At 30.7% G+C, this 20,608-nt stretch overlaps 1 protein-coding gene and 1 pseudogene across 1 annotated transcript; both read right to left on the reverse strand.

Moving 5' to 3' along the window:
• Positions 1-124: 124 nt before the first annotated feature.
• Positions 125-5,486, reverse strand: LOC107840180 (dual-specificity RNA methyltransferase RlmN). The gene is made up of 9 exons (XM_016683942.2): positions 5,263-5,486; positions 4,995-5,157; positions 4,136-4,246; positions 3,855-3,989; positions 2,476-2,580; positions 2,088-2,257; positions 1,405-1,504; positions 965-1,215; positions 125-690 (listed from the first exon to the last, which is right to left on the reverse strand). The coding sequence occupies exons 1-8, from the start codon at positions 5,358-5,360 to the stop codon at positions 973-975; spliced, it is 1,125 nt and encodes a 374-aa protein (XP_016539428.1). The 5' UTR covers positions 5,361-5,486; the 3' UTR covers positions 125-690; positions 965-972.
• Positions 5,487-16,389: 10,903 nt separating this feature from the next.
• Positions 16,390-18,248, reverse strand: LOC107879942 (annotated as a pseudogene).
• Between the last annotated feature and the right edge of the window lie 2,360 nt (positions 18,249-20,608).

Below are 20,608 nucleotides of genomic sequence, written 5' to 3' on the forward strand. Positions count from 1 at the left end.
CATAGAATGATCACTTGCTCTGCAGAGACAATTGCTCAACGAACGAGGTGCTTAATAGGCTGCCTTTTCTGATAAAATGCACACAAGTAAAAGCAAAGTTTGGGAGATTTTCACACAAGACTGCTTGAACCCTCTCTTCAACTACTGTTCAATATTTTGACATAATAAACCAAGATTCCTCCAAAGTTTAAACCGAGAATACATGCATGTGATGAGCTAAAATTGCAGCTCCAAAGAGAAGGGTAGCATACATATCAAATCATATGCGCAGACCAACAAAATCAAGAGGCTAGCTTACGATTCATTCATGCTTGTACAAAATATTTTTCGGGACGCACCACTTTGAGCATACTCTTGTACACGTCCACGCTTCTAAAGTGCGATTTCTAATATTAAAACAATTACATTTCCTATTTTTTTTAAAAAAATATATATATATATATATTACAAAGATTGTCATACATCTCCCTTGAGCATGTGATGGCGTCGTTCATATCTCCCTTAAGACTCGTGTATTGTTCACTTCGCCCTTAAAACCTTTCCAAAGAAGCCTCATGAAAACGAGATCTTGGTTCAACCACAATGCTTGGTTAGGCAGGGAGAAACGACAACTTGATCCAGGTAAGACTGAAAGTGATATAGTTCCTGTAGTTAGAGCTGCTAATCGTCTCTCCTTTTAACATAGAATTTCTGAGAAAAAAAAAATAAAGAACCCTCAGAAATAAGTCAGACGGATGGTAATGTGGTAACAGTTGGATTCTATATGCAGCAAATATTGTACATGGGTGACGAATGTCGCCTTTTGTAAATAATACAGATCAAAATAAGAAGAGAAACAGGCTTTTTTCTGCTGAATTTGGTACCACGTTGCAAACAAGTATCGCTTGCACGTACTAAATCCAAATCAAGTGGGCCTTGATTGAAAATTAGATCTAACTGTAGGAACCCCAAACCAAAAAGGTACCTTTAACTCTATCTACGAAGATCCTCAATGTCTGTTAGGGGAGCTGCACTGCTGACAGAGCGCTTAGCTGGTAGATTAACCACCAATTGACCACAGGCACCACTTATATCTTGGCCCATTTCCTTGCGAACAGTTGTGCGAATATCATATAAATCCCTTAATATCTTCTGAAACCTGGTGACTTTCTGATTGGTACTGGTACTGAATTGACTTAAAGATCCAATTGGATTAAAAGGTATGAGATTCACAACCTGTGAAAAATGGCATATTATGATGTCAATGCAAAAAGATCTAACCGTATTCTCTGCGAGTGAAAGATGAAACAAACTGTTCAGATATATAGGTCTTAGGCCGCCCAAATGCATTAAGCAGACATTCACCTGCATATGTACAGACAGCTGACATTTTTAGGGTGGGATTTACATAAACTGCTAACTCACCACTTGAAATGTCTCTAGCAGTTTCCCAAGCTGATGGGCGTGCTGCTCCCCATCATTTACTCCATCAAGCATTATGTATTCAATAAAGATCTTTTGCTGGCTACAAAGAAGGTAAAATAAGATCTTCAGTAACTTGTACCAAATTCATCATCATGGACATTAAAGATAAAACTATGTGCCTTAATTTGTTCCATATTCTTTCCATCTTGGAACAGTCCAAAAATGTATGATAGCATTCTATTGATATTGTATTTTTAATAACTTTCAAAAGTTTCAATAACTCAATATTAGGGCCTTGTTGGAGACATTTGGCTTTACAATGAGCTGCCAAATTTTAAATTTCCAATGAACTTTTCATTACCATAATCTGAGTTAGAAAGTTTTAAGTCCAAATTTACTCGAATATAAATAAAGAGGTAAAAGTTAAGCTTATGAAATTTAAAATACATAGGGCTAAAAGTCCCTAATCTATGGGCCTTAGATAAACTTAAACCTTGATTATCAAGTATAAACTTTAAATACTGATGCCATATACCTGGGTTTGAACTATGATATTTGCTACCACCACTACTTACAAAACACACAAGTTAATATCCGAATCTCCATGCAAGTCAAATAGCATAATATAGAATGGGAAGGAGAGAGAGAATGCTGCTGAAATATAACAGGGCAATGGCAAACACCTTTTCTTTTGATATTCTCTCAGTGCATTCATGAGTTTTTCCAAAGGAAAAGCTCTTGCTGCAGGCATTATCTGACAACGGATATCTTGGACTGGTGCATGCAAAGAAACAGCCAGGTTCAAATTTGGGACGTCATTGTGGAGCTTGGTAATGGCATGAATTATTCCAACCTACAAAACATTTAATCGTTTATGTTGTTGTTCATGTGATCTATATAAAATAAAAGCATGCAACTAAAGATATAATTATGTGAAAGTAGTTTCCTGACATGAGAAAATTTATTACATGGAACACCTCAAGTGCATAGAAGTGAGTGTGAAAGTCGAGGTGAGCAACCATATAGCACATTGTAATTTGAAAGAAACAAACATCAATAGGTCATTCATACCGTTGAGACTGTAATTTTTCTAGGAGAGATCTGAAATGGAGATGCTATCATGACTCGTATGGCATCCACCAGGGCAGAGTAGTTGTTCAATGGTTCTCCCATTCCCTGTCCATCAGTTGGATGATAATGCAACAAAAATGATCAGTCAAGAATGAGACGATGGAAACAAACCAAAAGAATAGAAGAAAATAGTTAAAATGAAATAACAAAGTAGACAACATGAATGGATCCAAAATTCTTAATTACTTCATAAATGAATTCAAATTAGAAAATCTTTCTACAAAGACTCGAAGAACTTTAATTATAACCTTATACATACATACATACAGATATATATATATACATACAGATATATATATATATATATATATATATATATATATATATTGAAAAAGGAAAGAACTTTATTTATATACTCAGTTTCCTGCTTGAAAATTTGATGCATCACATCTTTTTTCGCTCCAACAGATTCTCGCAAACATCATTAGGGAATTTGGAACTCAGCTATATTATATTCTAGCTTACACCATCCTACAAAGAAACTTTATCTATTCCTTTTTAGTCCATTCCAATAATCCTAACCTACTTTCAGCAGAAAACTATTCAGCTCTGCCAACCCAGATATTGATTTTTTAAAATTGTTTTTATCAAGGCCAATCCAAATATTGGTTAATACTACATTTCTTGGTACAATTTTAACGCGAGATTTCAACGGCAGTAGTCACATTTCAACAATTAGTTTGTCCACTTCTCTTTGTCAATAAAATAATCTAAACAAGCATGTTAGTCTTATACTTTCTGTAGCAAAAAGTTGATTAATTTTTACTGGGATGGAGGAAGAAACTTGTACTTTTGCAACTTGGGGAATTACACAGACAAGTTTGAGAACCTGGACAAATTGTAACAGATGGAGTAGAACAAGCAAGCTGGTCATAAGTCGATCTGTAATATTAGTAGTAAAAACAGTGGCGGATCCAATTCATCAGGGACTGGTTTGACCAACCCAGAGATCTTGTTCTGGACCTTGTGCATAAACGTGAGAAACCAATTACAAGCATAAAACCATAGCATCAGATAAGCATTTGGTAAGGTGGTTGAAGCCTCTACACATTTCTACACATTAACTCTACGGTCGAATCCCTCGATCTACACTCTACTTTCTTTTTCTTATTTGGTTAGCAGCTTCATACTTCATTAGATGGATCCCTCTTCTTATTTAGTAACCCAAAAAGGCTAAAAGGTCAAAAATGGTTAAAAAAAGAAACAACAGAAGGCCTAAAGAACGAAGAAGACACTGCCTTCAAAATCCAGATACACCACTGACTAGAGAACAAATCTCATGGAGAAAAATAACTATGTAGAAAGGGAAAAAAGGATACCATGAAAACAACATTACGGATGGTTGAAAAACGAGAGGCATGCACCAATTGCTCAATTATCTCTCCGCAAGACAGGTTATTTTTGAACCCCATGCTTCCTGTAGCACAGAATGTGCAGCCCATTTTGCATCCAACCTTCAAGAAAAGAGCATCTGGTCAACATAAATGGCTTTCATATCAAAACATCAAATACTTAGGCAAGGGAAAAGGATAAAACAGTTAACAGCTAATATGAAATCAGCTAATCTTGTCACTAGATAGAGGTTAACAAATTGACCTACCTGAGAGGATACACACAAGGTTGATCTTGGTCCGCCAGGACGAGGCTTTCCATTATATTTCCCCAAGCTTGAGTCATATCTCATAATCACACACTCCACAAATGCTCCATTCTAGCATTTAACAATGTCAATGAAAGATGATTGTAAAGGAAGAAATTCAGGTACAGATACTATAAACACCCCCGTCTTTCTTAATAAGTAAGCAATCACAAACATTTAAAGCACAAAAAAAGGAACACCGATGCCTCAAACCTCCTAACAAATATTATTAGAAGAATAATACAAATTCAAAAATTGGGAGACAATCAAAATCTTACACACCACAGATCTAATTTTATGGGAAGGAGGAATCGTAACTGATTAGTGTTGGTTTACTATTTGAAAATGGAGTATATGAATTTAACATTTCCTACTCCCTCCATCCCATATTAGTTGTCCAGATTACTAAAAATAGTTGTTCCAAATTACTAGTCAATTTACAAAACCAAGAATAATTAGTTAAAACTTTTCCCATTTTACCTTTACAATAGTTCTTTCTGAAAGTGAAAAGAAGTTTATCGTTCCAAAAAAAGTTTCTTAAGGGATAAATCAGTAAAATAATCCTTCTTATTTATGATTTCTTAAGGAGCGCGTAAAGGGGAAGTGGACAACTGCTCCATCCGTCCACTTTTACTAGTTCAATGTGAAAATCAAGAGATAATTTATCACTTAGTTCCTAATTTATTATATGCAGAGGATAGCATAGTAAAATTGTCATTCTATTTATTGCTCTTAGGGGCTGTATTGTGTCAATACTGGACAAGTAAAAATGAACAGAAGGAGTATTAAAAAAGGAGTTGGGGCAGCTAAAAAGCAAAACCTGGAGCTTGATAAGGAGCTTGGTGGTAACGCCGTCATTAGACTCCAATACAGAGTGGACAACAGAAGTTGAAGCTTTGAACTTAGCACGTAGCAAAGCATAAGCAGAAGACGGCAAAGATGGAATATCTTCCCAATTACAATCTGGGTTCTGTATTATATACCTATTATTCATGCATATATACGCAACCAATCATCAGCCAAAAATAATCAAAATTAACTTGTACATCATCATCACAACAAAAGTAAAATAAGAGTGGAAAACTAACTTCCAAATAAGAGGGATAAAGCGATTGTTGATCCCGGCGTTGTCGAATTCAGCCCTAATTACTGAAGAATCGAACACTGATTTTAATGCCATTTGCATTCGACCGATGTGCTAACGGCGGCGCGTTGTGATCGGCAAAAACACTATGCTTTTGCCAAATTGGATTTGGGTCGGGTCGTTAGACCTATTATTGCACATGCGAAGTTCGAATTATTTTCAATTTTCACCCATTTAAAGTTTTAAGTTATCCTTTAATCTCTCTATTTTGTTTGAATTGACCCTACACGAAAAATTATTTTAATTTATTTATTTAATTTATAAAATTAAAAGAAATTATTATATTTTATTTTTCTACTCTTAGTATTAATTTCACTATGTAAAGCAACAACAATAAAAAATTTCATGTATTTTCACATAGTGGGATCTGGAGAGGATAAAATGTACGCAATTCATATCACTACCTCCAAAGAAGTAGAGAGTATTTTCGATAAACCCCGGCTCAAGACAAAGAACAATAGATAAAATCGTAGTAAAACATGAAATAAGATGAAATAAAAAAAACAAGTTACCCATCAAATAATACTTTACACCAACAAATCAACGACATCCACCAAACCCAAAACCTTCTAACTAGAAGCTCCAACCAATGAACACAGCCTTAAGACTACTAGTTTGGCTATACCAAATCTCTTCTAACTATTAGCTACGACTCACCCCATGCATTATCCTTCTAAATCTAATTTGCGTCCTCCGTACCTTTCTATGTAAAGTAATAGTAGTCGAATTCAGAGTTTTAAAATAGGAAAAATTATTAATAACATTAATTTAGTAAAATATAACCTAATTAAAATTGTCCTACAAGAATGTCAATAAAAGTTGAGTAAAATGAAATAGGGAGTAATTTGCAAACTATTTATTTTTTACTTCATTAAGGGACTGTTGGAAAGTCACCCAGATAATTGAAGTTGGTGTAATTTACATTATCTGACATGTTTGGTTGACCTAGTAATCGAGTGAAATTAACAAGGATAATTACACTTTCTAATTTACAGAAGTAAGTTGTAATTGCTGGTAATTACATTATGAAATTATTTTTTAATTTCTTTCTTTCATTTCTATTATTATTTTTTTGTTCTATTTTATTTTTAGTTTCTATATTTTAAATTCTTTTTATTTTATAATTGTAATATTTTAAAGAAATATTTTTATTTTGTTTTATTTATATTTCATTTCCTTCTCATTCCCAACTTTTACTTCTTGTGATTTCATGAAAATTTCCGTATTATCTAATTTTATTTTTTATGTAATTTAGTTAGTATTTTAATTTTTAAATTAAGTAGAATTCATGGTTGAATAACATTATAGACTTAGTTTTTTCTTTTTCTTTTGAATCATATTTATCACGTTATGTTGAAATTTAACATAAAAATATTATTTGTTTATTTTAAATTATAAAATTATGTTATATTTTCACATTCAATTTATTTATTTTACTAGTGTTGACTTGATATTTCATATTGCATGTCATTCATTTCTTAGTTAGAATTGATAGTTTATTTTCTTGTCAAATCTTTTAATAATTTTATAATATTAATTTTTTTTATTAATTATGCATTTCATGATGTTCTTAAAAATTATGTACTTTAAGTTTTTTATGATTAATTTATTTAAAATATATTAATTTAAAAATTATAAATTAATTATTTTTATAAGATTATTAACTAATATATTTTGAAAGTCGAATAAGTAAAAAACTACCACCTTTTCATTAGTGAAGCCTCATCTCTTGCTGTTCTTTTTCCCAGTTTCAGTTGCGCCAATGAATAGTTAGTATATTTTAATTAAATTAATTATAAGAATCTAAAAAGTATGTGATTTAAAAAAAAATTATGAAATACATATTTGACAAAAAAAATTAACACCATAGCTATAATGTCATAAAATTATCAAAATATTTGATAAAAGATAATCTATCAATTCTAAGTACTAAAACATGTGACATATCAAGTCAATACTATTAAAATAAATAAACTGAACCAAAAATATGACCAAAAAATAAATAATAAATAATATGAACGATGTATGGAATCACACGAAGTAATAATTGAAAAATCAAATATAAATAGTGTAAAATAAAAAATATTTTTAATTTTTTTTTAAAATAATAAAAAATTAAAATTGTAGAAATAAAAATACTTTAGATTTGAACTTTGAGGTTTCTGCGTTTTCACCTTCCTATGAGGTTTCTAAAGCATGAATGAAACAAGGGTGATGCGTGTGCATGCTTGGAATTCAATCTAGAGAAATCACAACTTGAGTATGAAATTGTTTGATACATACCTGCTTTATAGTATTCAATTTCTATAATCCCTTCTAGTTTTTAATTTCTGGTAATTTGTCTAGATTCGGTTATGACATCACATTTGATACGAAAGATATCAAAAACGTCTTTGAGAGGAAATATGCTCCCTAACCCCCTCCCAACCTGAACAGATGTTACATCTTATCTATCATGATAAATAAGCAACTTAATTTTATTTGTTGAAACGTCAATAAAAAGAAAATGATAGATGCTATCATATAATTATTACTAACAATTATTTAATTAGAAATAGATAAAGTATATTTAGGAGAACACTAACTTAGAAGGTATAGGGGTTATTAATATAGTGAATGTGTTCGTGCGTGGTGGCGTGGGGGTCAAAAGTTTCAACTAGTTTCAGTTGAAGAGCCAGAGGTACTAAAGTTACTTGAGTTTTATGGTGGAAATGAGAGGAATTTGGGCAGAGGCATGATGGTTATGAATGCTAAAAGATGAATTTGAATATTACCTGTTAGAATGCAAGGGAGTGAATGGCGGAGAATAAAAGAATAACGAGGTCACTGGTTAAGACTTTGAATCTGGACTATATGTGCTTCATGGAAACTAAAATGAAAGTTGCCAACTCTTTAAGGAATTACCAGTTCCTTTGGGAAGGTCGTGCTGAAAATAGGACGAAGATGCATCTTATCAAATGAGATAGGGCATCGAGGGATAAGAGGATTGGGAATTAAAAATTTGAAGTTTCTGGTTTTGGAAGCGCAGAGCAATAATTGAGGAATCATCATGTTCTTGGACAGTTGAAGGTGAAAATTCTACAGTTGAGAATCATTCTCTCACTTCATTTTTGGAAGACTCAATCTATCTACTTTAATGGATGTATATGGGCCATGGGACGGGAAAACAGGAAAAGGAGCTTTGGAATGAACTAGTGCAATTCAAGGATAAATAGGTTTCTTCTCTCAAAGGAAGGGATTTAACCACAATAACTTTGATAACTAGTAGTTATTTCTTTTTTTAAAATATAATTGTAGTTCATAAAAAAAAAAAAAGATTAAAGGCAAGTAGAATTCTATTTATCTGCTTACTAAAATTATTTCAAATTCCAAATTATTAATTTAACTGTTAACATTATTGTCTGGATCACTAATGAAATTTTTTGATCCTTTGTTTATCATGAAAATATAATTAGGTTCTAGTCTTCTAGAAACTTCTTCGGTATAGGTCTTTCTTGGTTTGAATTAAATAGGTCGTTTTTATTTCTTAACTTCAGTTTAATCTAATTCAACAAACTTTACGAATACCAATAATGCAGAGTTGCAGATTGAATATATGGTGAATTTGGAGAAAAGGACCAACTTAAAATTATATTATTAAGTTATGTAATTTGTTGGATCTTTACCAAAAAATAATCATATAACAATAGTACATCAATATTTCAAATAAACGCTATACACATGAGGCAAGTGACAGAGAAAATAGATGGATGATTAAATGATTGTAATTTGAAAGAATGAGGAAGATGGAGGGTGAGTGAGAGGAATGGGGCAGGGCGGGGACGATGAAGGAAGAAATAAGAAAAGGCAGTTTTTGAGAAGGAAAATATTTCACTTTAGTTAAAAAATAATAATAACCTGCTATTGCAGGTCACTACTACCTGATGGTGTAAAAAGTTTATACATTGACGGTGCGTGTAATTTAAATTCATATTTTAGAAGTCAATATTATAAATATAGTATATTTTAGGAGTTAATATTATAAATATAACGACATAATGATTTGAGAAAAAAAAGGTGAAAATACGATTTTATCTAAAACAGAGACCTTTAATAAAGGATTAAAAGTTCGAATCACTCTAAAGATTTCACACTTTAAATATATTGTAGATTAGACAATGACAATACACGAAGACGAATTCAGGATTTAAAAAAACGAATGCACTATTGCTTTAAAGATAAAATCAAAAATTTTATAATAAAAACAACTTGGCGAGCAACGGTAATTAATTACATCATACAAAAAAAGTATCATTAGCTACAATTATACTCGACGACACTTCATATTTTAAAAACGATCTATAACAGCATCATTGTTAATGGTTGCAAATATCTTACGCTTTATCTTACAAAGTAAATGACCATTCAAAATTCTTCACCAATGTTATTACATAGATATACGACTTCATTAAAAATTTATTCAAGGATAAATGTTCCAACAAATTCAAATCAACTGAAATTAAATTTACTGTTGCATGATATTAATGATTATTATTATAAATATTTTGCTTTTTTATTTTGTACATTATAAATTTCTTACAAAATATTATTATATAATATTTGAGTATGCTATTATAGAGAGTTAATTATACAAAGAGTGTGCAATCGTAATAAGTGTCATTGTTGTTATAGGTAGAATGTCGTTATATATAAGTAAAATATAACATGAAAAATTAATTCCGAAAAAAATCAGACCGCTATAGTAAAATGTTGTTATATCGAGGTGACGTTATAGAGAGGACTGACTGTATGTATTTTTTTAAAATACCAAACTTAATCGAACCGTATCGTTACTGACAGAAAAGTAACATTGTTACATCTAACATGTTTCCCATCCCCTCTCTAGGCGCAATTGGCTTTCCTCAATGAGGAGAGCTGTTCAGCATAAAGTAATGAAAAAATTACATAACGCGACAACTTATCTTTACTAAACTATATAAAATCTCTACCCTTTCAATTGATTACTTAAATTCATGATTTACCTTCTCTCTCTAAATCATCAGATACAACGCAAAATCAATAATCAAACTCCTTATTTCAAGGCTGGAAATCTATTTTCTATAAAATCGTGTTCCCCTTACTCTACCCCCACCCCATGCCATATTCAATTTCTACATTAAAGGAGAATTTCAACAACACAACGACAATAATATCAACAGAACAACGTCGACAGCAAATCAACAAAGCCCCGACGAAGAAATCCCTCTAGGCGAATCTTCAGTTTTTCCATTGAAGGAGAAATTGTATTTTTCTGTCGTCCAATTAAATTTCTGTTGAAAGAATCCACTCTAAATGAATCTTCAATTTCTCCATTAAAGGAGAAAATGTATTTTTTCTGGAGTTTGATTGAATTTATACCAGAGTTAACTCCAAAGCTTTGAAATTTCATCTGATTCATTTTAACTCGTGCTGTGAGTTTCATGAGGTGTACGTCATTAATGGTGAAGATAGATCTAAAAAAAACTACAAATGCTTTGTATCATGCAGGATTTTTGTGAGATATAAGGGAAAGTCATCGTTTTCGTTCTAAATTGTGCTCAAAAAGTCGAAACCACACCTAAACTATTAGAGTGACCTAATACACACTTATACTATTTAAAAGTGAATTTATTTTCACCGCACATAGAACCAACCACACGATGGAAGGTGTTACACACTCGCGCACATATCATCACAATGACACTGCTACGTCTATTTTTACATCAAATTGAAAAAAAAAAAAAAAAGTCCAAGTCACCCCAATTGCTTCTTCTTCCCTGTCCATCATCAAAACCCACCATTAAACTACCACCATTGTCATATCGTAACAAAACTCATATCATCATCACCATAGATTTCACCACCACCAACAACCAAATTCACCATTGGAATCACCCTACCACAACTGCTACCATAAAAATTTACAAGTCGGAATCATATCACCACCATTATTACCACTAAAAATTTCAAAGAGCCACCACAAAATTCAACACCCATAACTAAACTCATCATCGAAATCATATCACAATCATTTTCGTCATCGAAAATTACAACGAACCACTGCACAAATTCAACACCCGTTATTGAATTCACATCAAATCACAGCACACCAATAGAGTTTAATGTTTATTAAAATTAAACCACCATACACTTCAATATTAAAATTCGCAACAACAATCGTAACAAAATTTTATTTTCACCCTAAATTGCTTTGCTAAATCATTCACCACCAGATCCATTATCGTTATCACCATCGAAAATAATCGCACCCATAAACGTAAACCCAACATCCATCACCAAAATTGACAGCAACTTCATTGTCAATAATAAAAAATAAAAGACATACCACCGTCAATTTTATCAATCAATCATCAAATTCCTTAGTATTGCGAATTTCGTTTAAGCTTGAGACGGAGAATGGTGAAAATAAAAAGTCGATTAGTGAAAGAAATGAAGTGGTTTTGATAAGAAAAAAAAAATAGAGAAAGAAGGAAAGGTTAACCATAGAGAATGCACAAAGAAGAAGTAATTTTCGTTTTTTTTTTCTTTTGCTTTCATTTAACTCATGGACGCGTTTTTTTCCTTTTTCTTTTTAATTTTTTGTCATATCAGCTTTTGAGGTGGAAATAAATTCACTTTTACATAGTACAAGTGTGTAATAGGCAGTCACAATAATTTGAACGTGTAAGTGACTTTTCGAATATAGTTTAGGGTGATTTTGATGGCTTTTCTCGTGAGATATATAAAAAAACTCTGAGATACATAAAGTTTGGTGTGATGATACATAATTTATGTCAGATCCATGTATGACATACAAATTTAAATATGTATTTCTCTTAAATTATGTATAGTATAATGTATCTCGACCTAATAGTTTTAAAGGGGATGTATCTCACAAAATTTTATTCTATTGATGCATTTGTATTAATAACTAAGTTAAATTACTAACTGTTACATTTTTACTGTATCTTCACTCTTTTTTATTCTACTTGTAAAAAAATTGAGCTGCAACGAAACAAAGAAGAAAGAATAAGCTTGTTGCTGCTTGAAGAATCGTGATCTTTTTTTAATTTCAAAATTTAAATTGAATACGTAATTTTCGGGATCATTGAAAGACGAATAAATGAAAGTCGCCTGATTTGCTCCGTTAATTGAACATATTTTCATTACTTTCCCTTTTTAAATGCACATTTTTCTCATCAGTTGTATGGGAAATAGATGTATCGGGTGGTTAATTATGTCATCAAAAATGACAAAATAAGGAATTATTTATATTTTGATAAGAGTAGGGATAAGGACTAATTAGGTGTTAAATGATTGAAAGTTATGTAAGTTTTACTAAAGTAATGACTTGGCAAATCGTCTAATTTTGTTACCTCAGGGTCATTCTCCATATCTCGTACATGGTCATGAGTCGGGGGTCTATCGGAAACGGCCTCTCTACTTTTTCGAAAGTAGCGGTATGAACCGCATACATTTTATCCTCCCCAAACCCCACTTGATGGGAATTCACTGGGTTTGTTGTTGTTTGTTTGTTTGGTCATGGGACGCAATCATCTAATTAATTTGCAAATCAATCCATCCCAATTTGTGCTCACCAATTCATAATCTATTGGTATTTATTTTCTATTATATAGAAGAGGTGGTTTCGACCACCTCATCTAATTACCAAAACACTCATCTACTTCCACTTAATTATATATCATGTCCCAATATATAATAATTTCATTATTTCATCATAATGATTTAAATATTTAATATATTCTATTAATTAACTATAACTACATATTGAAAGTAAATTTTTTTCTTTTAAAATATTTAAAAGACATATAGAAATTTTATTGACTCTCATTATTTTAGCAATGCCACATAAATTGAGACAAAAGATTATTTCATCATAATGGTTTAAATATATAATATATTCTATTAATTAACTATAACTACATATTGAAAGTAAATTTTTTTCATTTATTTAATTGTCTATCATGTTCAAAACTAATTTGTTACCACAAATCACAATAATTAATAACTTAAAATATTTAAAAGACATATAAAAATTTTATTGACTCTCATTATTTTAGCAATGCCACATAAATTGAGACAGAAAAAAAAGTATTGCAAATCATAATAATTAACAACTTAAAATATTTAAAAGATATATAAAAATTTTAGTTGACTCTCAAAATTGTATCGAAGCCACATAAATTGGGACACAAGGAGTAAATATATTATTCAATAATTACGTAAAAATTATTATAAATCACAATAATTAATAAGTTAAACTACTTTTTTTAAAATAGATAAAAGTTCTATTCAACTCTCAAAATTTTATCGGTGCAGCATAAATCATGACAAAATAAAAAATTATCTTATTTAATTGCAACTAAATATTTAAAGTAAATCAATTTTATTATTTTAATTGACTTTTATATAGAAAATTAATCTTTTTATTTATTTACTTTAGTAAATTTAAATTTTAAAATTATTTTTTTCTTATATAAAAATACTAATATTTCAACTTAACTTTAAATTTTTAAAGTACAAAATTAATAAATTTAATTTAATAAAATAAATTTCTAATGAATATTTTCTTAGAATTTATGTTGGGTCAATATGTATCAAGTTAAAAAGAAATAAAGAAAAATATATAGTAAAATTTTATTATTGTGAAAGATAAACATAATGCACTACCCAATAATGTTTAATAATATCATATTTTGCATATGCAAAATATAGCATCCCGTATTTAATTAATATACTACTCGTTGAGTTATCGAAGATTACTATTGGATATGATAAAATTATATTAATTTTTATACTAATAACATAATCAATCGCTCTTAATTAATTATTATGAGTCATCTAGGTATTAAGAAAATAAATAATATTTAATAAAAAAAATAGATATAAAATGCGAAATTAACTCCTGATGTTTTAAATTAAATTGTTGTCTTTCAAACGATGATTTTACTATATCACCCCTTATTATAAGTCATTTATGTATTAGAAAATTAAGAATAACAAAATGATATATCAACGTAAAATATTTGATTGACTATCAAAATTATATTAGTGCCACATAAATTGGGACGGGATAGAAAAAGATATAAAGCAACATATATTATTTGAAAATGAAATAAAAAATACTGTAAATAACAATAATTAACAAAAAAAAAAAAAGTTGACTGATTTCTGCTTCAGCTGCTTCAATCGTGATATTAATGTATCACCCGTAATTAATTATTATAAGTCACTTATGTATTGAAAAATTAATAATGTTGAATCCATGATTTTACTATATCACCTATAATTAATTGTTATAAGTTATTTATGTATTAAAAATAAATAATATTTAATTAAAAAATATAAAATAAACATTTATGACATGTCTGATTAAGTTGCTTCAATCGTGATTTTATTATATCACTCCTAATTGATTATCATAATTTATTTATTAATTAAAAATTAATAATATTTAATAAAAAAAGTAAAATAGACTTTTATGACATGTCTGCTTCAGCTGCTTCAACCATAGTTTTACTAAATATCACCCCTAATTAATTATTATAAGTCATTTAAGTATTAAAAAATTAATAATATTTAATAAAATAAAATAGATATAAAAATGGTAAATTAACTCTTGATGTTTTAAATTAACTTGGCGTCTTATATGAGGTCCAATTAAATTTTTCAAAAGTATTATTTAAAGTAATTTCGCTTTGTCACTTCTAATTAGTTGTTGTAAGTCATTTAAGACATTTATGCTTCGCTGCTTCAGTCGTGATTTTGCTATATCACCCCTAACTAATTATTACGGTTATTTAAGCATTGTGCCACAGAGGTTGAAATATAAAAAATATTATAAATCACAATGATAAAAAATTTAAATTATTTTAAAAATATAATTAGCTATCGTCGACACAAAACTCTGAACAAAGAGAGTAGCATATATTATTCAAAAATTACATAAAAAGTATTATAAATTACAATGATTAACAACTTAAAATATCTAAAAAAATTTAATATGTTATATATTTCAAAAAAAATTACATGAAAATTACTAGAAATCACAATAATTAACAACTTAAAAAATTTAAAAGATATAAAATATTTGGTCGACTCTTGAAATTATATTAGTGTCACTGAAATCGGAATAGAAGAAAGTATTATAAATCATAATAATTAAAAACTTAAATTATTTTTAAAATATAATTGACTATCAATGCCACAAAAATTTGGACAAGAAAAGTAACGTATATTAATTTGAAAATTACATAAAAAATATTATAAACTACAATAGCTAACAATTTTAATTATCTAAATACATATTAAAATAACATATGTTGAACTCATGTTAGATTTCTAGAAAACATATGCAATCCTTTTATTAAAAAAAATTATTTAAATATATCAAGATTTTAAAAATAAATAAATATCTTAATATTAGGCCACGGTCATGCTCCTCTAGTAACTTAATAAAGATCACTAGAAATTAATACGAAAATTTTGATAGACAATAACAGAAGTACATTAACGGAGATAAGAAAAGGCTCAGCAGAGGAGATCTGTCAATCTATTTTTTATTTTTTTTTTGAACATTGGTAAATTGGAGATCTGACTATCTTAACTATAATAAGAAGATTCACATCATGTTCTACTGACTTCACCACAATCAAACTTGCAAATGACATGAAAAGTACTACCCTATACAACAATGTTATGGAAGCTGAAATAAGCAGCTTTGTGGAAAAAGCAAGGATCTACTATCAGAATTTACAAAATGGGACAGTTACATTGCTACATTTTTCTAAGCTAATCCCAACAAAATTAAGCACCGCACGAAGAACAGTTAGAACATTTTCTTCCAAAAAAGAGAGTAGTTTGAAGCAGATTAAAAGGACCTAAGGAGTACTATATTTAAATCAACTATATTAATGTTATTGCAGTATCCTAATGGAAGGACAATAAGCAAAATATTTTGCCCCAAAAAGAGAGTAGTTTGAAAACAATGTAGATTCTCATAACAAGCATCAGCTCTGTGACGTAACTTAACACCTCTAACTATCATTGCAATAATAATCTATCCTGAGATAGATTGACAAAGAAGCCTGTAACGAGCTTCTACATCACATTCTTCATGCATACAATCTAATAATCAATACTACAAGCAGCAGTTAGTAACTTAAATACGAGCTCGAACTGTTCGTTCCAAACTACCAACTGGTGTGGTCACAAACTCTCCAAATATTTTATCTTTCTCCAATGCTTCTATCGTCTCTGAAGAAAGGCAAATCTCTAGAATCATGCTCCCTTCTTGTAGTCCAGGTGACGCTGTTATTTTCCCCTCAAACATGTTTCCAATGCCACTTCTATCCGTAATTGGCTTTCCCCAGCCAAAATCATACTTGTAAAAATCGAATAGGGGAGAGTTGTTCAGCATAAAGTAATTGCTTGGCAAATCCGCCAATTTTACTACCTCGGGGTCATTCATCCAATTCTCATATATGCACTTCAACTTTTCATGGTCATGGGACGCAATCATCTCATTAATTTGTAAAGCAGCCCATCCGAATTCGTGCTCGAGTAGCTCTCCTGTCGTGATCGTTACGGTACCAGGGCAAATTGCATTTCCAAAGAACCCTTCAGGTAAAGGAGGATTCAATCTTTCCCTCATGTCAATGGATACCTCAAAGGTAGTTTCTTGACTGAGATCAAGGCGACGACATCGTATTACTGATCTCCAAACATGAGCTAATACAGCTTGAAGAGAAGAAATTTTGGTGGTGTTCATTTCATGATTGGCCTTTGCTTTTAACTTGGCTACACTTTCTTTGGAAAAATGAAATACCCTTTCTCGTAGCATTGTTGGTGGAATGAATCTATGACCTGCATTAATTCTTTCATTTGGTATAGAAATGCGATCAGAGAAATGATTAATTTTGAAAGGGAATTGACGTTTCAAAAAAGGAATTTTGGAGATAACATTCAAACCGCGAGATATCTCGGTCCAAGAACTGTAAAATTGCCCAAAAGAAGTTCCATCCACTACCACATGATTGTTTGAGCAGCCAATGAATATGCCATCCTCAAGCTGAGTTACTTGCTCACTGCAAAACATGGTTGGGAGGTAGCCTCTTTGTTTTGGACTCCATTCAGTGGGAAGAAATCGCGTACCACGTAAGGATTGTAATCCGACTCCACTATGTCACTGACTCTAATACCATGTGCAGTTGCATGGTTGAGTTGAGCACCAGCATTGTTGCAATTTATGAAGAATGAAATGGTGCCATTCTGCTCGTCTTTAGTTGTGTCAAGGCGGCCGCAGAATGGAGAAAAGAAATCTAAAGTTCGAGATAGTGAAACTCTAAGATGATCAATCAAGGAACTGGTGTTGGTTGCTTTTGATAACTCTTTTACTTGTTTGAATGTAGGCTTGAGGAAGAGGAGACCAGTTTGAAAGTAGTCAATATGAAGCTCAAGAATGTTCTACGGTGTCAACTCAATCTTAGAATATGCATGGAGCTCTTCAGTTAGACTCCTTTCAGCTTTAACTGTCCATGTTGAAATTATGGATACCTTGGAGGCCATAGCTTTCAATCACTACCTGCGACACCCCTTTTTTTATATTTTAGAGATCGGAAGGTTTCAAAATGAAAGTGGCAGCGTTTAAAAAGGGAGATTTATTCTTAGAAAAGGAGTGACTGGTGCGGTGCGGGATTTAAGATACGAGGGACGGTGCGGGTTTTAAATTATGCGGTGCGGGACAGGTGTGAGGCAGGTTAAAGTAAATATTTTTATAAATGGAGTGGTGTGGTGCGGATTGCGGGTATATGCGGATTTAAATTAAAAAAAAATAATTAAAAATTAGTATTGTTCTCGTGAATATACCTAAAATTATATGTGTTCTTTACTTAAATTTTATAATACTTAAAACAACATGCATAACACTACAAATAAATAATTTTATAGTAACTTTTTTAACATTTCTATTCATTTGAATAAAAATATGATATTTGATCATTACTTGTACACGTTATACTTTTTGATAATTTTTTAGTGAAAAGTGATATAATAAAAATTAGTTATTATTTCCTAATTGTAGATTTGAAAATATTATGATTTTTAGTGGCGTTACAAATTATTCAAAAAAAAAAAAAGAAAAAAAAAATGCGGGGCGGTGCGGTGCGGTTAAGAATGTGGGGCAGGTTTATGCGGGATTAAAAGTGATGCGGTGCGGTTTTAAAATTTACGGATTTAGAAAAAATCCGCACCGCACCCACATCGCACCAAACCATTGCCATCCCTAGGTCTATCGGACAGATAATAAATCTATCTTAAAAATGGATCATCTTTCTAAATAAAAGAGCTTATGGTCCATTTAATTAAAAAATAGAGTTAAAATATTTATTTAACAAAGAGTCCCATTTAAAAAAGGGGAATCTATTTTTAGAAAAGAAGTAGTCACTAACTCACTTGTCACTGAAATTTTGTGTTTTAAGTCACCGTAGCCCGTATGAAATAAATATCCCTTTAAAACAAAGTTTGAATCCAAAATTGATTACAACAACATACAACATATTCTCACAAAATTAGATCCAGGAGGAGAGAGTGTTTTCAGTTGTTTCCGATACACTTTCGGCTCAAGAGAAAAACAGTCTAGAAAAGGATGTACTCCCTCCGTTTCAAAAAGGAATAATCTACTTTGACTCGACACAAAATTTAATAAAATAAAGAATACTTTTAAATCTTGTGGCCTTAAATTAAAGTTGTATAAAATGTAACAAAATATCCTTTAATCTTGTGGTCCTAAACAAGTCATATGAAAATTTAAAATTAAAGTATTACAAAAAAACAAAAAAATAATTCTTTTTTAAACAAACTAAAAAGAAAAATTAGCAGGAGTAATAGAAATACAAAATGCAATAGCTAGAAACAAAACAACAAATAGTAGCATAAAGTAGTACAACAAAATGATACTACAATCAAGCTATATATGAAACAACAGACATCAAGTCTCCAAAATTGATTAGCGATAGAAATTACAATAAGAAGTCATGTTGAAGGAGGAAAAGGTGTCGGGCAATCCCAATCCCATAATTTTACCCTTTAAATCACACAATTCAACCACACATAAACTAACCCTTTCTTTAATTTATTTTAGGAAAGTTAACATAATACTCTGCAACCAAAATAGCAAATCAAAGGAGGAATAGACTGTATTCACAAATATTTATCAATAGAATCTTTGTTTCATCCTATTTTATTTGTGATTGAAGTATATCTCCATCATTTTAAATTTGGCGCAAACAAAGTGTTGTAAGCATACTATCTCATTAAAGGAATAAATTCTTCAAAGAGATCTGAAAATGCATCACTGTGTGTAAAAAACTAAGTAAACATTGAAAAGTATTGAAGGCAATAAATAGAAGAAAGATATAATCGAACCGCTGTATTAGGTAAATCTGAAGTTACTAAGTCACTGTGCTAAGCGACCGAACAGCTTATTAGCCGGAAAAAGGAGATTTATCTTAACTGTTAAAGTGTATGTGATGGAGCAATGAAAATTCTATTGGGTTTTATTGTTAATTCATGGCCTCAGATGGTATGACAAGAATCCATTTTTTTATTATATATATATGAGTACTTCGTACCTCAATTCTAATATGTTTAAATAATAAAAATAACATTTTAAAAAAAAAAATAATTCATCAATTTTCTTAAATGAATTGTTTGAAATACGGTCCTTCGATAAATAACATATGTTTCTTAAGAAATTCGTTTGTTTCTTGAGAAAATTGAAGGAAAGGTGTCTTTTAAGTCTTGAATGAATGATTGATGACATTGACCGACAGATAGGGTCAAACATCATTAGAAAATTTGATTAAGTTAATTGTGGACTTGATTAATATTTTCAAAACTTTCTAATCTTTTCAAAAATACAAATCAACCCAACTCACACCCCTCTTCAATCCAAATCAACCACTCTCTCCTCTCTCTCCAGCTTCTCTCAACTCTCTTCCAACCAACAGTTCTGCAAAATTTCTCCCTTCAACCCCCGACGACTTCTACCTCCAACGACAAATAGTTGGGCTTCGAGTTCCCCTCTTTTCTCCCTTCAACCCCCGGCGACTTCTACCTCCGGCGACAAATAGTTGGGCTTCGAGTTCCCCTCTTCAATTCAATCAACTTGTCTCTCATCCCTCTCTCGACAGCTTCTCTCAACTCTCTCCCAACCAACTATTCTGCAAATTTCTCATTTCAATCCTCGGCGA

Source organism: Capsicum annuum, chromosome 8, assembly GCF_002878395.1.
Source record: "Capsicum annuum cultivar UCD-10X-F1 chromosome 8, UCD10Xv1.1, whole genome shotgun sequence".
NCBI classification, from domain to species: domain Eukaryota; kingdom Viridiplantae; phylum Streptophyta; class Magnoliopsida; order Solanales; family Solanaceae; genus Capsicum; species Capsicum annuum.

Excerpts from the sequence above, each read along its gene's own strand:
- LOC107840180 (XM_016683942.2), bottom strand. The coding sequence starts at position 5,360 with ATGCAAATGGCATTAAAATCAGTGTTCGATTCTTCAGTAATTAGGGCT. Across the intron at positions 3,990-4,135 it reads CCTTGTGTGTATCCTCTCAG|GTTGGATGCAAAATGGGCTG; the intron begins GTAGGTCAATTT and ends CTTTTCTTGAAG. Across the intron at positions 1,216-1,404 it reads TGCTAGAGACATTTCAAGTG|GTTGTGAATCTCATACCTTT; the intron begins GTGAGTTAGCAG and ends CATTTTTCACAG.